Source organism: Pinus tabuliformis, chromosome 5_2, assembly GCF_031772625.1.
Source record: "Pinus tabuliformis cultivar Carrire ecotype Pingquan chromosome 5_2, CPIR1, whole genome shotgun sequence".
Lineage (NCBI taxonomy): Eukaryota > Viridiplantae > Streptophyta > Pinopsida > Pinales > Pinaceae > Pinus > Pinus tabuliformis.
This window is the reverse complement of record NC_142306.1, coordinates 936,803,141-936,830,006: the sequence shown is the minus strand read 5'-3', so window position 1 is coordinate 936,830,006 and position 26,866 is coordinate 936,803,141. Positions and strand designations below refer to the sequence as shown.

The following is a 26,866-nucleotide window of genomic DNA, read 5'->3' as shown; positions in this document are numbered from 1 at the left end:
AACTCTGGAATGCTTAATGCAATTCCTAGAACTCTTCCAAAATTGACAAGAAGCTGAAGTCTTCTGCTAGAGGAAGTGTCCTCAATTCTTTGAAGAGGCATCACCAAGTGAAGGCATGCTCACGGGCATATTTGTTTCTGGCTACAACTCTGAATCTGGTATGGCAAGTTGTGGCTCAGGCTTGCTTGATGTGGTTTTGCAACTTGTAGATGACCATCACTTCCCCCCTGTCAGATACAAGGTGAGATGAAGGAGAAAACTCAACTGCAAGACTGTTCAATACTCTAGAACAAGTTCAGACATATAACTGAAATATCTTCTTGGCTGTTGATGCCCATTGCCAAGAAGCGATCCATCCAAGATGAATCTTTGTCCTTGCAGGAGGCTTGTTTTTGAAGCACCTGTGTTAAGAATGAGTGGTTTTATTACAATGATCACATGGATAAAGATCAAAAAAATAATCTTTCATATGGCCAACTCGGTCACAATGTTGGCGTTTAACAACCTTTGATTGCGAATGTGAAGGAGCAGAATCTAGAACAGTTGAAGGTGAAGTCTCATGAAGAAATCCTGCACTCTGAAATTTGATGGGCTTGGAATAGTCTGAATTCTGAAATATGAAAGGACACCTCCTTGTCATATCCAAGACTTGTTCTATGTTGGTTGTGGACAAACTCTTCCCAAGGTCTCATGATAGTCTTGGGAAGTGCATCTCGATGCAAACTTGCTCTTTCATTGGGTACTAGATCAAAATGATTGATTTGCTACTTATGGGAGTCTATCTCAATGATCTGAACAGAATGATGCTTATGATGTTGTAGCTCTTCTTGTTGTAGCTTTGTCTCAAGCTGCAAAAACTAAATATTCTCCTGTGCATTTTGGAGACAAATTTTAATACTGGAAAGAGAGGTTTTGTTGAACTTAACCATCTCATCAACAGTGGAATGTATTAAATTATTCAGTAGTTTCAATGCATCATCCATTCGATCCATTTCAAACCAATATAATCAGAGAAATGATGTTATCTTTAACTACAAATTGACCTATAAAATGGTAAATAGCTGCAACTATTAGATGAGTAGCAAGATACCAATATCACCAAGTCACTGTAGCAGACAATGCAGTACCAATTTCAACGCAGTAAATGACTCGCTGCTTCAATGCATTTACTTCTCAAACTTCTAAAAAAGAAGAGCCAATCTTTGACTTTCTTTCCAAATGAAATTTGTCGACAGTTCTAGAGCCTGCTAAAACATCTTTTCATAACATCTGAATACACATTCAAGATTCACAAATGCAATCATCTTTTATCACTAAATTCACTTCAGTAATTTCTGGTGTTTAATGGGGTCTCGCCCCTTGAAATTTGGTCCTACTATCCGACCATCTCTGATAATCCTCCTCCAACACTTTCACTGAAACTGTTTTGGCATGGAAAACATCCTGTAGTCAATATTACAATATAGTATATTTCATGATGGATGTTTGAACTATAAATGATATATGCCTCAAAGCTAGTGTACAACATTTCTAAAATTATGATGAATTTGAAAGTGATTCTTCTAGAAATTTATTCCAAACTCCACAAAAAGGCCCTTAATTTTTCCAACAAGGCACGATCAATCTCCTCTCTGTTGCGCTCTCATGTCAAACATAACCATGGCTAGTGTATGCGCAGATGATGAAGAGATAGCTCCATTCAACGTTTATCCCAGAAAAAACAACGCACAAATGAATTCTGACCTTTTGGAAATTCATCTTCAATCGTCACTGGATTTGGACATAGTGAATTATGTGCAAAGATCACGGGGGTCACTGGTCTTGTACGCATGTGTTGTACATGAAACTATGTAGCATCAAGCATCATCGGTCATCACAGACTGGGGAGCCCTTCAAACTCTGTCACTGTTATTTGTTTTGTTGCAATTCCCACATAAGATACTAATGGAGTTTCATGCTTTCAAACATGTTGTAATTACTTCAAATCATGGATTCAAAACCTCCATGGCTCTATTGTCCTTCAAAGTGTGCTAAAAACCATGAGTCACTGGATCGACTCTGACTAGACAAATACTCTAGCGAGAAATAATAATGAAACTCACAAAGAAGGCGCCAAATAAATTGGCTTTGGGGTCCTAATTTGGTAAAGGATGATGATTCATATACTACCGACACGGTGTATGATATCTGTTCGAACTCCAGACTAGGCAAGAAAAGGGAACGTCGGCCCTTGATCCAGTTATGCTGCTATGATTTTGTAACTTTAAAAATTTCGAGCCTTGTCCAACATCAAACTCGAAATGCATAGTTTGCAAGCAGAATATGTCTAGCCGTACTACGACCAACCCTGGTTCATGCAAACCTCTAGCTATGGACGAACCTCTTCTCTTTCACATCGACCAACTGGGCTCTGACACAAAGCCTGCACACGAAGATGAAGCAGACCGCAACAATCTTTGCTATCGTCGTTGGTCTCATAGCCCAAGTCATTGTTGGGTCTGAGGCCGAGTCATTTGACTACAAAAATGATCTGAGAGGGCCTAACACTAGGGAGATCTCCAGAAATTCTGGAAAGCCTGCGCTGATGGTAAACACCAATACCCTGATGGCGTCACTTGATATGGGAGGCGTGGTTGACACAAGAAGGTTTAATACTGTATGGAGAGGGCGACTGTATGGAGGGAGCAACAATGGGTGCTGTGAGCAGAGCAGAGACAAAAAATCCTTCTATTGATCAGTTTTTCACATTCCACATGGCGTATGGAGGGAGCGTAATATGTTGTTGTGAACTGGAGCACGGTGGTATTGTTGTGGACCAGAGGTAGTGGTATTGTTTCGGACTAGATGTATGTATTGAAAAAACACACACAGTAACATATTAAAACGAAAACCAATGGCGAGCAGCGTTTAAAAAATGTGGATGTACATCACATATAACATCAGATGATAAAAACGCTGAGTGGGAGTATGGAGTGGATCCAACAGACATACCACTCAATTTCCACGCTCATAGGGACAAACAAGCAAGCGTTTCATCCTCTATGTAGTACAATCACACCACTCACACCATTGCACCTCCGGCTTTAACGCGCCAGCCACAAAACTTCCAAGCAACACATGACCATTCGATAGAACAACGCCTCAATGTAGCGAACCAAACCTTCAACACTCCCACTGCGTCTCGACTAGTGCATTCAATAATGCACGGAATATTGCAGGGATAAGACAAAAAAATCACTAGGGCAATGTATGTGTAGAAGATGCAAAGAAAGTGGTAGTTCTTAAAATGTGTAGAGAGACAATCCAGAAAAATTAAGAGAAACAGGTCCAACGAATTGTGGGCAGAGATTGCAACTAGAATATAGCTGATAAAACATTTATGAAATGCAGAACTGATGGCAGAATTGACCTGTACAAAAAGGCCATAAAACAAGTGGCTCAAATATGAGCAGGGCAGGATGTCGCCCGCTCTGATACCATGTTAAACACATACATGGCAGACACAGAGTATGAATGATAAGCATGAGAGTACATCTATTATTGACATGATATACATTTATAGTACATGATGTGACCTTTGGGTTCATATTCCAAGTGGTCTCTTGGACTCCCTTTGGCTGTCTAGCTTCCACACCAACCCTTAGAGGATTAGGTGTCCAACAAGTACTTTCATTTGTGAATATGTGATACTTTCATATTCATTGTTGCATCAACGACTTTGTCAATGGTGATAGATGGGTTGTTAATTAGTGCTGAAATTGTAGAAGTTGACTTGTCATTTAGTTGTTTCTTGAACTCATTTCCTAGGTGCTTGCCTACTGATAAAGATTGTCATTAATGACACTAATTTTTTTGTTTCAATCGATTTTGTTGAAGTCTCTCTATCTATGGTTTCAACATTTAAAGATTTTCCTGATGAATTGGGTTGATTATGGTTCCTTTTTCTACATTCGCACTCAATTTGATTGATTAAGGTGCCTTTTTTTACAGTCTCAACTTTTGAAAACTTCCTTGATTCACTTACATCCATGGATGTCTCTTTGTTTACTTTTAGAATTGATATATCCTTTCATTTTAACTTTTTTACTTTTATAAGCAGGTTTGACTATAATTCTTAAAACAATTAATATCGTTGTCTTTTCTAACACAATCTTGTCAATATTATTCTTTGCATCTTGCTTTTCTTGTGATTCTTGATCACAGTGAATTGAAAAATTGTGTAGAGTCTGTTGACCATTGGAGTGACACTAAGATTTTTTAAAGACTCCATGCCTAAGGATTTACCAAAGGCTGCGTGTACCATCAAAGACCATCATATTACCAGAGTTTTTCAACTCTACTACTTATCATTTTCTGTTGTACTCAAATTCCACAATCCTTGCAGGGACAATGTAAAAAGTGACGATAATATGAGGAGTGGAGTCATGTAGCAGACCTGGGTAACCTGAGACCTTGTCATCAAGTGAGTATAACTCTGGGAGACTTGGTTAATTATCATATCCTTACTGCTACTTAATAATCAATTAAGTATTTTCCTCCAAGCATACTACCAAAGCCGAAGTATGACTTGATGGTGAGGCCTTGGGTGAGTCTTAGTGTCTAGAGTCATTGTATGTTACTATACTAGATCACACAATTTTTTTGTGGAATTTGATTAGGTCTAGGGGGTCATTTTTTAATTTTTAAAATTTCCCTAGGGGGAAATTGGAATAAAATTTGCATATGAAATGTAATAAGTGATGTCTAGAAGTTTTATGGGGAATGAGTAATAAAAATTACACTTCTCACCCTTAACTTTCTACTATGACACACTTTGAGGGGTTAAAAATGTGTTATAGACCCTCAAAACCCACTTTTCCTAAGTTTAGTGGGAAATCTGGTAATAAATTAAACCAGAAATAAATTAAATGGAGAGAAATAAATTGCTCCATGTGACAAAATGACATGGAAATGATCTCAAGTCAAAGGAATGAGTCAAAGGACAAGTTGGAGGATGATTTGGCACCTTGCATCATAAATACATGGCCCACTCAAGGAAATCGAATTTCTTGACATAAATGCAACAACTTTTGACTGGGAAATTCAAATTTGTGGAGTTAATGCACATTTGGTAGAAAATTTTGTAGAGATGTTATGGGAAATTGTCTCCACATTGGTTCCCACCCATATACACTTGTCATTTCATCATGGAATTCGATTTTGCTTGAGGGATTCTTGATGCCACTTGAGAAATTCGAATTTGCATGAAGGTGCTTTGGGATTGTCACCCATTTGCTTTGGGATTGTCACCATTTGCCTTGGGATCGACTCCCAAGCTTCTATATAATAAGAGCTTTGTGTTCTCAGTTATGCATCTATTGTTTACTAGTTACTGTGCTTACAGAAGCGATGCTACTTTGTACACTTTTCATGAATATCAATAAAAAAACTTCGGGGGTCCATTCATGGGTTTTCTTCCTTTGTGAACTATTAGTATAATCTTTCTATGCTTTGAATTATTTCATTTTCCATATATTTTTGTAAACTTGTTAGTGCAAAGTATCTTGTATTAGCATTTGATTTGAACATGGGCTCTATGGTTTGAAAGTTCTAGTTTATTTTCAAATAAATTTCTAAAAGTTTCAATTCATTGTTTACTTATCTAAATCTGTATGGATTAATGTTTGATTTGAGTATTGTAGAAGAATTTTTGTTGGTTCAAGCGTGAGGGGAAGTTTTTAGGAGAGACCAACCCATTCTTGGAGCACCTTCAAATGAACTCTCATTAGTTATTTGGATTCACTTTGTTTATATTATGAAAAGTGTCTTGCAAGGATTCGTTTGGGCATAGCTTGTATACAAACGATTATTTTAAAAATTTAAATATTTGAAATGGTGCTTCATTGATTCATATTTAGCTATTTGAGAGCTTTTCTTAATTAAACCAAGTGATGATGAGGCTCACTCCCATCACTTGATTTGGTTTCTTGTATATTATTTGTATTTTACTTACTTGTTTTAATTATTTTCTCTACACTAATTTATTTCTTGATCTTGTAGCCCATAGGTAGAATGTTGGTGATAAGAGCATCGAGAAGGGATCACATAAACTCTAACACTATTCCTTGTAGGACATCTCAACTTTTTCCAAGGTTGATTATTTGGCAAGGCCGTGGGCATTTGAGGAGGATTAGCTCCTTTTTCTTGTGCTACATTTCATTCACCTTTGGAGGCCAAACCTTGGGGCATCAAGAGACACTTAACTTCTTCAATCTTGAGTGCTTTTCTCATTGGACTTCATTTTCTGAATTTGACTTTCAAGAACCAGATCTAGAGCATGAGAAGACTAATTAATTGTAAAGACTCCTCTTGAAGATTTACTTGAGACCTCTTGAAGTTTGCTCATCTTGTAACATCTAATAAAAGCTTAGTTTTTCTTGTGGGAGCTTGGGTTTTCACCCAAGGCATCATTTTCTCTTTTTTTTCAAAAGAAGGAACATGTGGGTGGTTTGATCTTGAGCTTATTTCTTAGTTTCCATTTTGCATGCCTAAAAATTAACACAACATTACTTTCACAAGCTAATTTTCTGAATTTGCTTTTGTTACTTATTTTAATGCTTTGCCATTTCAAATTTAGTTTTCAAGTACAATTCTAAATCTTACTTTTAGAAGCTATTTATTTTATGCAAGACATTTTTTTTTCTTTAATTAATTTATTTATTTTTTTAAATTTATTTTTCTGAATTAAGACTAATTCTATTAAGAAAAGACATATGGTACAATCAGAGCTTTTAGAGAAGCGAAGCTAAAGAGCAAGGGAGCCGGAAATGATATGTATCAACCTCGGTCCCAAAGAGCAACCACGGCATAAGCAAAAGATAACAGAGAGGACAGAAAGAACGAGCTGGTCTAGGGAGTTTACCCAGCATGGGCAGAATCTTCCAATCTACATTTTTTTCCTTTCTTTTTACTGACTTTGACCCAACCATTTTGATCTGGCTGGACCAGAACTACTTGCAGACTGATCTGTGCTAAAGGAGGAGACTCCTTGTCTGAATCAGAAGGCGAAGACTCATGAGAACGTTTCTCCGAGAACAGAGGCGCAGAAGGATCCTTGGCGCGGGCTGAGGGCGAGTCCTTCGGTTGCTCCAAATTCTCCTCTTCCACTTCAATGTCCTCATCAGAGCTAGAGGACTTTATGTCATCCATAGGGGGTCTATCACAAGGTTTCCAACTCTTGGATTTGGATTTGCGAGTGATATTCTTCTTTTTGTCGAGGAACGTTGCACATGTGTTCTGGAGATGCCCCGTCTGATGGCAATGGTGACACCTGAAGGCTGTATTCTCATAGTCCAAAGTTTGCGTCCAATGGAAGTCCCCGACTTTAAGGATGATCTGATCTGGCAGCCCTTTACTAATGTCTATTTCTGCACAAATTCTGCCATAGGTATATAGTCCTTTCTCCCCCCTTGAGGTATCTGTTGCCAGGAAGCGGCCTAGGATGTCCCCGATTCCTTGAAAGACAACAAAATGCCATAAATGCGCAGGGAGATTTGGAAGCCTGACCCAGATAGGAAGCTTGGAGATGACCACAGTGGAGGGGCCAAAGTCTGGGAACCAGGGGGAGAGGAAAAGTCCAGCTGATCCCCAGAACCAGGGGCCCCCCGTCAAGGCTTTCTGGTAATCTTCGTTGAAGGCAAAGGCTACAATAAAGAAGCCTTTCGAGCAGAAGAAGACTTTGCAGTTGTTGGTCCAATTAGAATGGATCCACTGGTATAGATCAGCAGTGCGGGGCCATAGGCCATTAAATCTGCAAATGAGGGTTGTTTCTGCAAATGTCTGGTATTGATCATCCAGAGATGGATGAGTGATTTCAATGGCAGGGGTTTCCTCCATTTTGTCCACCAAGAAAGGTTTGGGAGCCTCGGCAGATTGGGCAGACTTCTTGGCAGGCTGTGCATGTACTGCATCTTTGTAGGAAAAACCTTTGGAGGCAGAGGATTGCCCAACTGCACCTCCCCTTAGTCGAAGTGATAGGATCACTGTGGCATTTCTTTCAATATTATAAAAGGAAAGAGGAAGATTGTTATCAAGCTGCTTACCTACAAAGAGGAGCCGCAGAAGGGAGGAAGGGATCCCCAACCTCTGTTCAAGAATCTTTGAGAGATGGCGCACTGTGAAAGACGGCTGGACCCCAAGGAGCAGGGTTTTTCCTGTCAGAAGAATTATTTGAATATGAAAATTCGCTTGCTGGAGATGAATAGGATCTCGGCTGCTTGAATGAGTAATCAAGGTTGAAACAATGAGATTGCGGGGCTGCAGAGCCAGCTCCAGATCCTGGCAATACTGCTGCTGCATGTGGAAGAGTGCGGTAGTTGCCAGGGGTAGGAGTCTGCAGGGAAAGACGTGGAGTAAAAAGAGCCGGCGACCCAAAGAGGTAAAGGCCAAATCGATCCATCTTGCCACCGCGCAGTTGGATGGTCATATAGCAATGGCGGCCAAAACAGTCTCAAGCTGAGGGGCCAATGCGTCGAGGAACCCAACCCTCTTTCTCCACATCGCCCACCCTTTCTGCCATGGCACACAGTCTAATGGGCAGTGTCTCACACAGTACTTATGCCGGCATGTCTGCAGGGGGCCCAAGTGATAACCTTCGCGGGAAGTCGGTCCCGAGCCTCAGGTACCATACCATCTTTCTCATGGCTGCAAAAGAACAGAGACCCATTTCTTTGCCCCGCATATACCTCCTTGCGTTCAGATCCATGGCCGCACCTCCAGGTCGGCTCGATCCAGCGAGCAACTGCAACATTTGGGAACTGAAACCCTAGGGCAAGTGAAAAAACGCCTGCGCTCTCCATTTCTGTTTTCAACTATCCTAAGTCGCAAGACATCTCATTTCAAGTAGCAAAGTTTAACCATTTGCTTCATAAGCTCATTGTTTACATGCTCATTTATTTAAGTTATTTACTCATTTTGCAAGCACACAAATTTCATGCTTCAGTGCTTTAGTTGGTTATTGGTTTATCATTTGTCAAAACAATTATTTTGAGTAACTTATATGTTCATGAAGTTTATGTATCTTGCATTATCTTGAGCAACTATCCAAGTTATCTTTTTCTTGAGCACATTTCCATTCACTTGAAGCAAAGCATTTGGTAATCTTACATAATTCATGTGCAAGCTAATTTTCTTTTCCAATTGAGTTTATATTTGCAATTTATTTTGAACACTATTTCTATTGTATTGAAAGCATTGCAAATCTCTATTTAGAAAACTTACTTGCATACCATATTAGGCATTTTAGTATAGTTGCATCTTAACTTAATTTACCTCCAAGCATAAGCTTGGTTGAAAGACATTTTTAGGGACCCCTTTCTTTCATCAACTTGAGGGACATAGACCCTCTTATGTGGTTAACACGGTGACCTTGTAGTCGTCAGAGCCATAGTCTCTGCAGCACTAGAGGCATCGGGTGTGTTGGGTAATCCAAGGAAGGTATTGTTAATATCGTCGTTGCTGTCTTTCTCTTGGACCCCTTCCACAACTCACATAATAGACTTTTTACAAAACAGTCGGAAGAAATGTTACATCAACCTAAGTGTTTAAATTAAAAGTAACGAAGCTAATTGCATCAAACTTTAGTTTAGGTGCATTTCATGCTATAATACATTTTACTATTTCACTTGCAAATTATTCATGTACTTGTCATTGATGAATATGTTTTGAATTGAATACTTTATTTAGGCAAGCATCATCTTATTTATTTATTTTTGCAAGTAAAGTTCTAACTTGTTCCCTTTGCAAGTCATTTCCACATTGCTTCCTTGCATGCTTTGAATTTATGAATGAACATATATTTTAAAAGTATTTCTTGAAAACATATTTTATATCTTGCATTGGTGTCATATCTTGCTAACATCTTTTGTTTGATTGACAAGATTTCTAGTGTTTCAATTTCAAGCACATTCATTTTGTTTTGAGCAAGTATTATTTATTCCTAAAGCAATATTTGAAGCCACTGGTTTTATATATGCTTATTATTATCTCATGTGTTGAACGTTATTGAAGCTCATTTTATTTCATATTGCTCATATCATATTTGCTCATAATTTTTAAAAATAATCCATTTCACTCTAACATCTTTTAGGAACTTTCTAACTTGGTTTTTGTTTAGGGACCACCCCCCTTAGCTAACTTAGGAGAGAGCTTAAACAGAGAGAGTTGGGAATAGGTGACAACATGTTAAAATTGGCAACTAGGGCCAAACTCCATGTGGGTCATCTTAATAATGACAAGTGATATATTTCTTGGATCCCTCTCATCGAGAGGTGTAGGATTGATCTAAAGATCATCCGATTTCGATAAGTATTCATGGAGATATGAATTTATTTATGTTATGGACAATTCGTGAAGGTCGGCTAGTAACCAAATAAACCCCACATGTGCTCAACGTTTTAGTATAAATAGAGGTGCCTTGAAAGTCAATTGGACACACACTTGGGATCTCTTCTTCTGTACTTGTCTTTGGGTTTCAGTAGGAGGACAGATCCTAAGGGATAATGCTGCCCTAATCTAGAGGTAGTGCCCTAGGCTCTACGTTGCCTTAATGAAGAAGCCCTAGGCGCAGGAGGAAAGGGAGATCTAGCACGGTGAAGGAAGCCCTAACCCTGCCCTATGAAGAATCAGTAATACACAACCATGGAGGGTTTAAGAAGAGACCCTATCTGCTGTCCTAAAAGGCACCTATATGCAACCTTAAGGAAAGAGACCTATACGATGTTCAAAAGAACCTTAGCCACAATCATGAAGAGGTTTAATACTGCCCTAGCCACAGTCCTAAAGAGGGTGGTTTAAGCCATAGTCCAAGAGAGGAGATCCCTGCTCCTATATGTTGCCCAAACTTTCCCTATACGATGCCCTAACCTGCTCCTATGCGTTGCCCTAGCCTGCCCTAACTCGTTGCATAAAAGAATGCCCTAACAAAAATCACCAGAGGCTACTTAGACGCAATAAGAATGGAGCTGTTTAGAGGATCATCTATATGCAACAAGGTAAGACCTAAACGTAGTCATACTACACTGTTTTGGAAGGGTTTAGGACAACCCTTAGACACAACAACAAGGAGACTTAGCCGCAGTCTATACATAGTCAAACACAACCCAAAGATGATGATTTGATGCCCTTGCCGCAGCAAGAAGAGACAGCAAGGTAATGTCACTTCAGGACAACATGGAGAGCTTAGATTAGAGGCCAAGTTGCTGTAGAAGAGTGGATTAATATGAGGGTTGTTTGAGGGTGCAAACAGGTCCTGAACAGGGCTCCTTCAAGGATCAAGGAGCTCTGGGTATGGCTGTTGTGACCAAGCCCAAAATCAAGATAGTTTGGATTGAAATCAAGATAGTTTGGACTGCAATGAAGATAGCTTGAAAGAGTTGTATAGTTGTAGATGACAACTATACTGTGATGGGCAACATGGCTTATCAACTCAGAAGAGGAGACAATGTGGGTAGGCTTGGGGCAGATCTGTGCACAATATGTACAGTAGCATAATGATGTGATAGGTGGCAGCATGATGAAGACATATGGTGCTGTATAGTGCAACCTTGGGACAACAATGAAGCTTGATGGAGCAAGCAAACGTGACAACAGTATGGCAAGCATGGAATGACAATGTCACTAATAGTGGGACAAAAATATGGTACATGGGACAGCAGTGGTAGCATGAGGTCCAACAATTGAGTGTAGCATGGTGCAGCACTGTGAGATGCAGCGTGTGGATGAGATGCAACACTATGATAAGTGAAGGAGTCACCTTGGATAATCAGTTGAAGCAACATGTCTTCAACTGATATCATGTAGAGATGATCTATTTTCTTGTCTAGGAAGTCTAAGTGTTGACTTCTGTTGTAAATGTACTATCTCTCTCTCTCTCTCTCTCTATGTGCTGAACTATTGAAGAACATATAAGAAGAATTGATCAAGGGTTTCCCCACATTGGGGTTTGTCCCTAGCTAGCGCCACATCTTGTGTCCTCTTGTCTTGGCTTGTCTTTTGCGATTTATATTTATGTTCTATCTGTAGTTTTCATTAATGCTGATGTGATTGCTAATCTGGAAAAGATATTGAGCTAACTGTGAAAATTGAAATAAATTGTTCTAGCATAGAACATACCTAAACTTAACATGGTATCAGAGTTGAGGTGAAGACAATGCCCAAGCAAGAGTGAAAGAGCAATCACCGAATATAGTTGGGAAAGGACAAAAGGATCAATGGATTCCTCATCCCTCTTCAAATTCACCAAGGGTGAAATCGAAGCAGAGAACATTTTCAAAATGGCGAAGCGGAAGCTTGTTATGTCCTACCGAAAGATCACTTCATTAAGAAGTCCGGATTTAAGGGTGGAAGGAAAGGCAGATGACTTGTTCGGCCATTATGCAAAGGAATGTCTGAATGGCAGGGACACATCACTTGATGAAGATAACAATCATTCTAGGGACATCTTCAATGATCAGAGGAATGACAAGTAATGCAGGTCATCAAGGAAACGATCGACTTTTCAAAGAAAGCAAGGAACCCCAGGTATGAAGATTCAAATGTTGTTTTTGATAAGATAAAGAAGCGTTATCTGGTATTGGCTCTCTCCTTCAGATTCTTTGGGAATCTAGCTTATTGATTGTAGTGCTCCAAAGCACTTCAACAGATAGAAGGGTGCTTTCTCTAATTTGGTAGAGATGGAAACAATCACGGGATTATACCTGGAGCCGATGCCACCTATCCTGGAAAGGGTGTAGGAAACATTATCCCTCTATTGAATGAGGGTAACTCAATTCATTTACAGATTCTCTTTTATGTACCTGATCGCAAGAAGAATCTGGTGTCCATTTCGGCAATGGAACTCAAAGGTTACAGGGTGGCATTCATTGATGGAAAGGTACGTATATGAAAATAGAATTTTCAAAAATGCTTTTACTCTTGGGTTCAGAATTGGCAATTTGTACCAAGTTGTAGGATGGTCCATTGGGGACCATGTCAGTTGACACATCTCATCTATAGCACTAAAGGTCTACTTATTGTGGGGCCTTACCCGATGTGAGTCAGATAGTGACAGGGATGCCTGAATTCATAAAGAGCATGAAGGTACATGTCTGAGATGTACCTAATGAAAATCTTACAAGGGGACCATTCCCCTCATGTAGCAGGTCCATAGGTTTGGAACAAGCCGAGGGGTTTGAAATTCATGATTGGGAATTTCATGTGTGCAGGTGGAAGAAAGCACTCTATGGCTTGAAACAAAACACCCCGAGCTTAGTATGAGAGGATTGATAGTTGTTTGATGAAGTTGAGATTCATTAGGAGTGAAGTCGATCCAAACTATTGCTTGAAGGTTATGGATGATGGACCTCTCATACCGGCACCTTTTGAGGACGACCTATTTCTGACAGGTGTAGACCCTCTCGTTTGCAGAAGTAAGAGGGAGTTGGATTTTGGATATGGAACAGTAAATTGCAAGCCCGTGACTACCTCGAGGATCTTAACTTTCAGAAGTTATATGGTGGTGATGCTGAACCAGATTTGGGAAATGCCTCTAAGTTTCATAAACTCATTTACATTGATGTTCTGATGAACTTCCGTCTGGATATATGTTTTGTAGTTTGCATGGTGAGCTCATATTTGATTGAGCCTCATTGGATTGGTGCCAGGAATCTTTTGAGATATCTTCGGGGAACAATCTCTCATGGATTGAGATACATTGCTGGAAATATGAAGCTGCATGATTATTTGAACGCTGACTAGGCAGGCAGTGTGAAGGATCACTAGAGCACTTCCCAGTGCTGGATTCTGCTTCGATATCATGGATGAGTAGGAAGCAGAAGTCGTTTGCTATAAGCACCGCTGAGACCGAATACATAGCTACGAGTATGATCTCGTGTGAAGCTGCCTGGTTGCAGAAGCTCTTCAGTGAGCCGTTTGTACACATGATGAATACCATTGTGATTCTCTGTGACAACCAGGGGGGATTTGATTGTTGAGGAATCCCGTATTCGATGATTGCTCCAGTAGATAGACATCGTATACTACCTTTTTTGGGATATGGTAAGTTGATGAGCGAGGAGGCTCCATCGCATTGAGACTGATGTACAGGTCGCAGACATTGTGTCAAAGCCCCGGGGAAACGTCAAATATGTGACTTTCCCGAACGACTTGGAGTCGTTGAGAGACCTTCGTATAAGGGTCCTGCATGTTGCATGCATTGAGCTCTGGGAGCTCTGGGGGGCTTGGGGTACTTACTGGAGAAACACACGACCATAGGGCGACTCACCCTCCCCTAATGGTGGGTTGTGTACAGGGTGAATTGTTCAGTCTTCCCTGTGATACCCCGAGGCGACTTTGGGACAGGATGATTCGTTCTCCTGTGAACCAGGATGATTCGTTCTCTTGTGTGATAGGATGATTCGTTCTCTTGTCGAGGCATCCTACCCATGCAGTCTAGGACTCATGGGAAGTACCTCTCATTTGATCAATGAGCAGGGAAATGGGGTTAGGGGCCATAGTAGTACTATCAATGGACGCATCGTTGTATCTACCGTACTCCCTATGCTAGGATGACCTCCAACTGATCTGGGATCAATATGAGTGGTTTGAGACACTCTCTTGTGATATTGATCTGGGATCAATAGTGATATGACACACTCTCTTCAGGTGAAACTGACTTCGGGTCAGTAGAGAATGGTATGAGACATTCTCGATCAATTCTTCTTGTTCATGTTTCAGCAGAGCAGAGCAGAACTGAGTAGAGCTCAGTAGAGTAGAGTAGTGCAGGGCACTGATGGCAGAGATATTATAGTTGGACATATGGATCAGCGGATGGAGTTCTCCCTAGTTGAGAGGGAGTGTTAAAATTGGCAACTAGGGCCAAACTCCATGTGGGTCATCTTATTAATGGCAACTGATATTTTTCTTGGATCCCTCTCATCGAGAGGTGTAGGATTGATCTAAAGATCATCCGATTCCAATAAAGGTCGGCCAACAACCAAATAAACTCCACACATGCTCAACGTTTTAGGATAAATAGAGGTGCCTTGAAAGTCATTTGGACACACACTTGGGATCTCTTCCTCTCTGCTTGTCTTTGGGTTTTAGTAGGAGAGATCCTAAGGGATAATGTTGCCCTAATCTAGAGGTAGTGCCCTAGGCTTTATGTTGCCCTAATGAAGAAGCCGTAGGCGCAGGAAGAAATGGAGATCTAGCACGGTGAAGGAAGCCCTAAACCTGCCCTATGAAGAATCAGTAATATGCAGCCATGGAGGGTCTAAGAAGGGACCCTATCCGCTGTCCTAAAATGCATCTATATGCAGCCCTAAGGAAAGAGACCTATACATTGTTCAAAAGAACCTTAGCTGTAGTCATGAAGAGGTTCAATACTGCCCTAGCCGTAGTCTTAAAGAGGGTGGTTTAAGTCGCAGTCCAAGAGAGGAGATCCCTGCTCCTATATGCTGCCCTAACTTGCTCCTATACGCTGCCCTAGCTTGCCCTAACTCGTTGTCTAAAAGAATGCCCTAACATCAGTCACCATAGGCTACTTAGCCTCAACAAGAAGGGAGCTGTTTAGAGGATCATTTATACACAACAAGGTAAGGCCTAAACACAGTCATACTACACTGTTTTGGAAGGGTTTAGGACATCCCTTAGATGCAACAACAACGAGACTTAGCCGCAGTCTATACATAGTCAAACGCAGCCCAAAGATGATCACTGGATGCCCCTTCCGCAACAAGAAGAGACAACAAGGTAATGTCACTTCAGGACAACATGGAGAGCTTAGATCAGAGGCCAAGTTGTTGTAGAAGAGTAGATTAGTATGCGGGATGTTTGAGGGTCCAAACAGGTCCTAAACAGAGCTGTCTCAAGGATCAAGGAGCTGTGGGTATGGCTGTTGTGACCAAACCCAAAATCAAGATAATTTGGACTGAATTCAAGATAGTTTGGATTGCAATCAAGATAGTTTGAAAGAGTTCTAGATGACAACTATATTGTGATAGGCAACAGGCCTTATCACCTCAAAACAAGAGACAACGTGGGTAGGCTTGGGGCAGATCTGTGCACAGTATGTACAGTAGCATAATGGTGTGATATGTGGTAGCATGATGAAGACATATGGTGTTGTATAGTGTAGCCTTGGGACAACAATGAAGCTTGATGGAGCAAGAAAACGTGACAACAGTATGGCAAGCATGGAATGACAATGTCACTAACAGTGGGACAACAATATGGTACATGGGACAACAATGGCAGCATGAGGTCCAACAATTGAGTGCAACATCGTGCAACACGGTGAGGTGCAACATGTGGACGAGATGCGACACTATGATAGGTGAAGGAGTCACCTTGGAGAATCAGTTGAAGCAACATGTCTTCAACTGGTCTCATGTAGAGATGATCTATTCTCTTATCCAGGAAGTCTAAGTGTTGACTTCTGTTGTAAATGTACTATTTCTCTCTCTCTCTCTGTGCTGAACTATTGAAGAGCATATAAGAAGATATGATCAAGGGTTTCCCCACATTGAGGTTTGTCCCTTGCTAGCGCCACATCTTGTGTCCTCTTGTCTTGGCTTGTCTTCTGCAATTTATATTTATGTTCTATCTGCAGTTTACTTTTATGCTGATGTGATTGCTAATCTGGAAAAGATATTGAGCTAACTGTGAAAATTGAAATAAATTGCTCTAGGATAGAACATACTTAAAATTAACACAACCCCATCTCTTTCATTTGCCACCAACCACACCTTGTGGGGCTAAGGGCTTTTCTCACTAACTTAGGTGTGTGTGATAGGGGGTAACAGAGTCAATGCTTGATCATTCACTGGCAAGCACACATTTTTCCTTTGATGTACGTAATTGTGTTTTGAGGTCTTTTGTCGTGTGATCGTGTGCTTCTAATTTGCATTGTCGGATATGGGCTTGAAGGTCTTCTTTAGCATTTTCGGGTTCTCTGCTTTTCCTCACTAAGGCTTCATTTTTTATCAAGTTTCCTTTGTTTTTAGGTTCTAGATTCTTTGGTTTCTCCTCATTTAACCTTTAAATTTGTTCAAGCAGTCTCTTATAAATTTTCCTTAGGCATGAATCTTCTTCATCTTATTTTATAATAAGTTTGTTATATTTTTCTTTTTGAGATATTGAAATTTCTATTGAATGCATTGTTTCTCATCTTTTAACTCTTCGATTTGTGCAGTCAACTTCTGGTTATGATTTTTCAAGTTATAATTATATTTCTCAGTTAAGTCATTAAAATAATTGTCTATACCATTTGCAAGTTGTAATTTTTAATTGCTCTCTTGATATTTTTTTTCCCGAGGAAATATCTAGGCAGATCCACTTGAAGGTCACAACCCCCCGGCTTATTAGCATAGCCTAACCGCCAGAGCATCGAGGAGAATTGACCCCGTGACCTCCCATTAGTGAGGTGCTTTAGCAATGGGAACTCGACCAATTGAGCTTACCCTCAGGGCTTCTCTCTTGATATTGTGCTAGTTCGTCTAGTGATTTTTTTTATTTGTGATGCAAATTTATTTCTTTGCATATCACTTTGAAATGAATATGCAACTTTTTATGTGAGACTTAAGCTTCTTAAAAAAATATAAACCTCTTTTGAGTATCTTGTCTTAATGCTTCCCAACAAAACACACTAACACAGTAATATATCCTTTTCTTGGTATTACATGGTAGTGGAATAATTCCTTGTCTTTTTTAAACCCTTCAAAATAGAAGTTTACACCTTGTGATAAGTCTGATATAATTTCTTTACTTGTGCTACTATGGAAACTTTTTTTGACTCGACACTTTTTCATGTGCTCTTTGAAAATACTTGGAGACCTTCCTTTTTAATTACCTTTTTGTAGCATGTACGTGGCAATTAAATTTACCTATGCCAACCATGAAATCTTTGTTTAACTTGGCACTTCTTTATATGCACTTTAAAAACTCTTGGATCTTTTATCTGTTTTAAAATTTCTGTCAAAGTGTTTTGGGCAATGATCTTGGAAATTATTTTCCACGTGCAAAATAAATTTGACCACAGGTCAGAGATTGAAATCGATTTCTTGAAGAGTGGGTCATGAGTCTAAAACTTTCTACTAGGAAAAGACACTGGACCATGGGCCAGGACAAACTTGCTCTGATACCAATTGAAGCAAACCTGATGGTTACTTCACCTGAGTATTTAATATTTATTACTTAAGATTTGCTTTTGTACTCCGACATTATGTCAGACTGGATGTATCTTCTAGCGCTATTGACTTACTTTTGCAGTCATTTGTTGGATTCTAATGCAATTATCTCATGTCATCTTTACCGATACAACACTGAATTGCGACATAATGGGTGTGCATATAAGCACATATAGGGGGTGATAATTCATGTCCTTGGCAAAGTGCATGATTTATCGTTATTACACATTAATGGCTACATTACATAATAATTGTCCCATGACTATGATTATATAGTAGGAATCGATTACATTATGATAACAGATCTATAATACCCTAGGTATATTACAAAACCACACTATCCACTTATTAAAAAACTTGCAAAAATCAATTGACGATTTATCAGGACCAGGGCTCTTCTCCTTCTGTAAGGAAAAAAAACTTCTTTAAGTTCTCCTTTGTGATATCAGCACCTAATTCTTTATAAAGTCCCTGATCAATAAGTCTTGGAAAAAATTCGGGAAGTTTTATAATTTCAGCTGTGTTGACTATTCCCGTATCTTGAAAAAGTCACTGAAAAAACTTACTCCTAGATCTGCAATTTCATTGAACTTTGAGGCTTTGGTTCCATCTGTCTTGGCAATTTCTGGAAATTGTATTTCTGATCTTTCTCCCTTCAGCATTTTTCTGGAAGAATTTTGTATTTTTATCACCTTCAGATAGCCATAACACTTTGCCCTTTAACCTCCTTTTTAGGTCCCATCCCAAAAAATGTCTTTCTTTCTTCTGAGGACTTTAATTCTATTTAAACTTTTTTAGAGAAGAGACCGTAATGGGTTCTATGAAACAGCTCTGAATTTCTTCCTTCTACCTTGGCCTTGACCTTTGAGATGTACTGTATCTTTCCTTTGCCCACACTATGGTTGCCTTCTTGACTCTTCGCATATTTTGGTAGAATTGGAACATGTTAGCCTGCTCAAAGTTAGTACCAAACATTCTCCATTTATCCTTTGCTAAAGTTGAAAATCCCTCATTGTGTAATCAATGGGAATTGAACTTGAAAGGGGCTGGGATTTTCTATCCTTCTTTCCAAACAAAAATGGGTACATAGTCTGAAACTCCTACATCCCTAATCCATGTTGAAAGGGGCTCTGGGATTTTCTATCCTTCATTCCAAACAAAAATGGGTACATAGTCTGAAACTCCTACATCCCTAATCCATATTCTTATCCTTTCAGATCTTTGTACTGCTTCAGAAACAATAAACTGTCAAGTCTTTTATATAGGATGATTTATAATTTCTGTATCACATAATGTCATTGTCATAAATGTTTAACAGGTGCTGATTATTATGAATTTTGAGTTCCTAGCTTATCATTTTTCCTTTATTTTGTTCTATGCAATTTCTTTCATATCATGGTCTATGTGAAACCTGAGTTATTTACACTCTTTGTGGTTTTCAGAAATAAAGAATGTACCTGCACATGTGAAAGAGGGGCCCTCGGTAGGCAAAGCTGCTATTGGTGGTCCGTTTAATCTTGTGAATCATGAAGGAAAACCTGTAACAGACCGTGATTTTACTGGAAAGTGGACATTGATTTATTTTGGCTTTACTCACTGCCCTGATATTTGCCCCGATGAACTTCAGAAAATGGTCGCTGCAATTGATAAAATAAGTATGTTATTGACTCCTGTAGTAATCTAAATTGAACATTGATCCATCCTGAAATAAATTTCTCTTCTATGCATGAAAAAATGTTATCCAGACTGGTGAGTAGTACGCATAGTTAGAAGTTATTTTCTAGCATAGTTGTATCACAAAATTATGAAATATTAAATGGTTCCCAATATCTTATTTGTGTAACTACCATATGCACATATTTTGATTTGAATAAATTTCATAGGACTTTTATATTGCTGCATTGCTGTATTAATATGCACCGTGCATATTCTCTGACATTAACTGTAAATGACAAATATCTATCAGATAAAATCAGGTACATGATTATCTGTTTTTCTCACAGGAACCATGATTTACATTAGCTTGGAAACTGATAGCTGGCTGGATATATGTCACTAGCTTACATTCCAATGAAATCTGGCATCTGCTTAGTTTGACAATAAGTTTTTGGCAAAAAGAGTTTAAACAAAACAGAGCTAGATCTAATACATTCTGATCCTCGTTTTACATCATATACATTAATCAATTAAACATATATGCTTACTGACTATTTTACACTAATTACTTAGTTTTTTCACCGTCTTGACTGTACAACTTCTTCCTTAGAGTTTTGCATGTTCTTTGGTTCAGGGTTAGCTGGACCAGTGTTTATCTGTTTTTCTCACAGGAACAATGATTTACATTAGCTTGGAAACTGATAGCTGGCTGGATATATGTCACAAGCTTACATTTCAATGAAACCTGGCATCTGTTTAGTTTGACACTAAGTGTTTGGCAAAAAGAGTTTAAACAAAACAGAGCTGGATCTAATACATTCTGATCCTCGTTTTTCATCATATACATTAATCAATTAAACAAATATGCTTACTGACTATTTTACACTAATTACCTCGTTTTTTTCGTCTTCTTGACTGTACAGCTTCTTCCTTAGTGTTTAGCATGTTCTTTGGTTCAGGGTTAGCTGGACCAAGTGTTGTGTCATCATGTTCATCGGGGGAGGAGGTATTTTCTTGATGTTTGTAGTGTCAGACAATAACTTCATCATAGGTCAACTGTCAGGCATGTAGCAGTCATCCAAAAAAGTTGTTTCTATTTTGTGATTCACATTAATTAAAGTTAATTATTAAAGTGAGGAGTCTTTTATTAGTGAGTTGATGAAAATGTCTGATAAAATGTGAAGTGTCTACATTAGTGATTTAGATGTAATCTCCACTGTTGACTGGAATTTGATCTCAACCATCATTCTCATTGAGAGACTAGGGTTATAGAGACTTGGTCATCAACTCAATATTATAAAAGAAAGATAAAGTGCAAGGAAAACTCACAGCGAGTGTGATACTCAAAATGCTAAAAAAACCACAAGTGGGATGGTGATAAAGGATTATCATTCTCTGCGCAAAGTCCAAAGGAGAAAAGTTGAAACAGTCTGAGCAGCAAAAGGAGATTAACCCAACTCTTAAAGGGGTCATACATAGCAGTTCCAGAGGCAACTTTAGGAGGTCTTACAACCCAACAAAAGAGGAGGGAGGCTGTATAAATTTCTGGGATAAATTTCAGCAACAACAGTAAGGTTTTTTACAACAGGTTTTGGGAGGGTCATATAGGCTGTATGGTGCACTAGAACACTTAGGTGTTGTGATTTTTTCTTGTTTTTGTAGTGGATTTTTTTCCTAGTTTGGGAGCCCTTGTAAGCTTGGAGTAATTTTAACAAAAAGCTGATATTTGAAGGTTAATTTTTTTTGTGTATTTTGGAAATTGGCTTCCTGTAGCTTCCACTGATTTTTATTTCCAGTTAAATTTCCAGCAAGTGTATTTATTCTATGAGAGGAAGAATTCAATTTAAATTAATTTTTCAGCGAGAAAATCATAAGGAATTAATTTAACTCAGTTGGTGGAATAGAGATGTTAACATATTGCCCTCCATAGGGTTTGAATCGCGTGCGGAGAAAGTTTGCCTTCTCTTTATTGTGCTTGAACAATCCTTTGAACCTGATCTTCCATTCATGCTATAGGAACTTTGTATTCAGCCTTGTTAATAGCTATTAGCCATTTCAAATTCTCTAAACTCCATAGTGCTAGTTTGATGGCATTGGCTTGGCTGTTGTGTGCAAGTAGGTGTTATATTTTTTCCTTGTTTTCATATTGGGTTTTTTTCCCAGTTTGGGAGCCCTTGTAAGCTTGGAGTAATTTTAATAAAATGTTGATATTTGAAGGGTACTTTTTTTGTGTATTTTGGAGACTGGCTTCCTGTAGCTTCCACTGATTTTTATTTCCAGTTAAATTTCCAGCAAGTGTATTTATTCTATGAGATGAACATTTAAATTAATTTTGCAGTGAGAAAATCATAAGGAATTAATTTTACTCAGTTGCTGGAATAGAGATGTTAACATATTGCGCTCCATAGGATTTGAATCATGGGCAGAGAAAGTTTTCCTTCCCTTTATTGTGCTTGAGCAATCCTTTGAACCCGAGCTTCCATTCATGCTGTAGGAACTTTGTATTCTGCCTTGTTAATAGCTATTAGCCATTTCAAATTGTCTAAACTCCATAGTGCTGCTTTGATGGCCTTGGCATGGCTGTTCTGTTTGTACACTTGTTCCCAAGTTGACTACTCTAGCCTTAAAAGGACCGATTTTGAGAGAGAAGAAGAGTGGATAAATTTTGAGGGTGATCACCAAGTAGTTGGACTAGTGCCTTGTCCTATGGGCGTATGGAGTCTAGCATGCTTAAGATATGCCAGATTTGATCCTACGGAGGCCAAAATTAGATGCTGCCCTAGCAATCAAATTTCCAGCATTTACCCATTCAATGGAATAATGGATTTTCATGGGAGAGCTACAAGGTATTCACCACTAGGAACATTAATTACATTTTATGATGAGTAATGCACGCAACATTCATCTAGATATCTTTTAATAAATTGATCTTCAACAAATTAGGGCACAAAAATTAACCTAGAATCAATAGTTCCATGCATTAGACATTCAAGAATTAAATATCCAATAATAAAATTAACTTACAAGATAACATGCAATATATTCTTCCATAGACCAAGAATAGCTCCAAAGAATATCCAAAAAATCAACTTCCATACATCAAAATGCATCCAAAGATCTCCAATTTACCCACAAGAAGCAAGTGCAATTGGCTAATAGATGACCCTATTGTTGATTTGTGTAGCTTGGGAGGTACTCCACAACCTTCGGTACTGGGTTTGTGTGAGTTTGCATCGCAGAAGGGTTTTGTGGGCAAAGTACCCAAGCAGTGGGTGTGAAGCCAAGAAGAGTTTTGATGGTTTGACCATTGTTGCAAGTGGAGCACTCTTAAAGGAACCAAGGGGTCCTAAGGGAACCATGGAAGATTTGATCAACTGGAAGAAAATAATTTTTATTTATATGTGGTGGGTTTATGATATGATTTTCAAGTAGGCTTGGCTTGAGGAGTGCCCTTTGGAGGGCTAGTTGTTGGACCTAAGAAACATATAAGTAGAAGAGAGGCAAGTCATTTGATCGCACAACACATCCAATTGCAAACATCAAAGGAGAAAGCATTCTGAGGTAGCCATAGGCCTATTGGAGCCTCTCCCAAGTGAAGAAGAGGTTGAAGGTCTCATCTCCTTTTGTGTTTGGATAGGGCCGAGTTAGGCAGCTTGCTAGCCGAGTTTGGAGGACAATACTGGGCAGATTTTGTTCATGCGCTAGCGTTGATTCTCTGTGAAGAGGGACCACAAATCTCTGTGTTGTTTCAGGTAGGGCCGAGCCCTACTAGTGTTGCTGGATCATGCTCCTGTAACCAAAGATTGGGCAGTAAAGTGCGGCCAAGTTACCTTGAAGGACAATGCAGGAGGAAGGGCTTGTAAGAGGAGGAACAATGCAGGTTTTGTGGAGGTACAGGAAACCCTAATAGAAGGCTGAAACCTCAAAAAATATATGTGCATAGGGTTGAGTTATTGAGGGTAGAAAGAAGTCTTCTCACAGAGCTATGTTTTTCTTCTCAAGTTGATGTATTGCTAGGTGATGTAGGTCCATATTGGACAATGTGGCTTTTAGAGGCTACTTGCTTCCATCTGAAAGAGATGAATAGGAGAAAAGTTCTCCTAGGGGTCACCCACTTTTGGATGGGTAACAGTAAGAATACAAGAAGTTTGTCTTGTTAGATATAATTGTCACAATTAGGACTTGTTGATACCTTAGATGTGTAATAAAGGTGTAGTTAGAGAATTATAAAGTGATGTAATAATGAGTTGTTAAATGTAGTCATTAACATATTAGGTATTTGAGAGTTATGTAACGTACTCCTCTCTGTCTTACAATGTAATGAGACATTGTATCACTCAATAAGCTAGCGATTATTCCCTTTTACTTTTATGTGCATTCTTGTCTATGATCTTCTATCTGATATGGCATCATGACCATGGTGAGAAGACGGGGAAGTAGGGGAAGGAGCGAAGAGATTGCTATGATTAGAAAAAGCGCCGAGGGACTACGTATGTGCACAAGTTGGACATTGTAGGGTATTAAGTCAAGCATAAATATTAAAATAGGTATCTGGTTGAGTAGATTTTTCTTTTTTTTTTTAATATTTTTTTGGATATCAATTATTAATATTTATAACATTTCAAAGGTTCCTATCTTGGTGTTGTAGTAGCTACAACCACCCTCCAAAATTTTGGCTTGCACCCAATTTCGGAGCCTTGCTTGAGATCTTTACTTGATGACTGCATGCACTCGGGTTCACTCTGTGAGCTCGTGTGAGTCTTCGCACCCGCCTTGCTTGATCATTTCACCCAAGTTTTTGCATGTTGATGTGAATGTCATGCTTGCGACCATGTTCTGGTTGTACTCAAGGTCTTTGCTTCGAGTGTACTTGTTGTGTTGGCTATGTAAAACATCTGTTGCACTCACACACAAAGTCACATGCACTGTCGCGCAAGTGGCGTCACGGTCAAGCAACGATCAATCACAAGTGTCGCGCTTATCGCCCACACTGTCGGTCAGTCATGTTGAGCATGTGTGTCTGGATGGTTTGAGTCATCTCAATTTCTAGTCATGTACATGTGTGTTTGCAAGATCACGTATGCATCTTTCATTTGTTCACACACTTAGTCGCTTCGCTGAAGTTCTGACGATCGGATTCCCCTCTGACAGTCGACCATCACCTCGCCATCGACTCGATCGACTGTCACCCCTAACAACACAGAAGCACCAAGCAAGCCATTTCAAGCTGCACTACCCGTAAGCGAATCAATCAACCTTCATGCTGGCCAACCAGAGAGTTTGACCCAACAACCACCCCGAGATTGACTCCTCCCAAAAATTGCGCAGAGGTTGTAGACCTTGCCCGCTCCGCTCATTGAGAAAACTACGCAGACAGGCCAGACAGACACCAAGTGCCCGTCCCTGTCTCCCTCAAAAATTGTGTAGTTTTTCCAGTCAGCCCTCAGGTCAATCGACTGGCTGCTCACCTCGAAAACTGCGTAGTTTTCATGAGAAAGCCCTTTGCTGCCCAGTAGTTCGCTCAGTTCAGAAACTGCACAAAGGTGACCAGCATGGCAGCCTCCCAGAATCAACGCAATTTTTCTGGCAGTCGATTGACAATTCCCCTCAGGAATTGCGTAGTTTCTGGTGCTAGTGACCCAGCGGCTAACTGCCAGTTCTCCTCAAGAATTGCACAGTTTTGACTGCTAGTCTCCCGCTACCTGCTCGTTCCTAAAACTGTGCAGATTTTACCGGCTTAGCCTTCCCGCAGCCCAAACTGTTCCTCCCAAAAACTGCGTAGTTTTGTCCTCCAACTGAGCCAAACCTCACAGACAGTCACTGTCGATCCGGATTGCCTATCTTCATTACCTAGTGACTGTTGCACAGTTTTCATCAGCAATGCCCGGAGCCTCCATCTCGCCTCGCAACCTTGTTGCCTCTCCTGGCCCCCTGCATCCGAAATGATCATGCATCATGGTAGACAAGGAGGCTTTGGATTTGATGTCATCTCGTCACGAGTGATTGCAGATACAGGTACACAAACAAACATGGCGTGACGACGGATGGGATGAACAAAGGGGCACATGCAGAAGGACATGTTTGCCAACGGATGAACAAACGATGCATGCAAAGATGTGTTCGTTGACGGACAGATGAGTAAACATGCAAAATGTGTTCACGGATAGACGCACGGACGAACATGCACTTTTCGCGAACAGACGAACGTGTCAAGCCTTCCAACATACAAGTAAGGAGCAACGTGCAAATGCAACATCAAGTGAACCCAACGACCATCAAAGACTTTGTGCATGTTGCCATGCAGAGGTGAAGCTGCGACACACCACGAGGACATCCATCAGTAGCAACACTGCAACTCGACATGCACACCAGCAGCAACACGAATGTACTAGCACTATCATGTCGAGCCTTGTCATGAGTCATGTTGTCCACATCTCTACTGTGGGCCATACTGTCGATCAATGTGATGAGCCTCATCATTGGGTAATTATATGTGCCTTAATTCACCTCCTAGCTTAGTTAAGCCAACTCCTCTCCCATCTTATTACATTTTTTGATTATATTTTGTTTAATGAGATGAGTTAAAGTGAGATATTATGCCTAGTGGACTAATATGCATTGAATGCAGGTTTGGAAGAGAAAATCAAGGAATTTTGGCAAGACTAAGGTTTGAAACTCGAATGGGACAAGGGAGAGAGATTGTAGGAGGTGAATCCTCCTCATTTACTCCTCTACTCGAATATTCCTCCATTAATGACACCAGCTCGAAGTGCAAGCAACCAAGTCATGAAGATAAAAAGGCAGCTGAGCAAGTGATAGACAAAGAGTTAGTTCATCTCGAGTTTGGTAGCCGAGCCTCCCTAGATTTAAGGAAGTCGTTGGAGACGTTAGTGGTATAAGTAGAGAGGCCTAGAGCCTCATTAGGATTCGCATTTTTGTTGTAAAAACTCTAGTTATTTTCGAGCTCCAGACTTGTGGAAGACTTTGGTGTAATTTTCTGTTTTGGT

The 26,866-nt window shown here is 39.7% G+C and overlaps 1 protein-coding gene across 1 annotated transcript in view; it reads left to right on the top strand.

Moving 5' to 3' along the window:
• LOC149162347 (cytochrome c oxidase assembly factor HCC1-like) overlaps positions 1 to 26,866 on the top strand; it is a 238,296-nt gene that overhangs the window by 83,301 nt on the left and 128,129 nt on the right. The window contains exon 4 of the mRNA XM_089437226.1: positions 19,646 to 19,858. Coding sequence (XP_089293352.1) covers positions 19,646 to 19,858 — 213 coding nt within the window. The remainder of the gene's footprint in view (positions 1 to 19,645; positions 19,859 to 26,866) is intronic.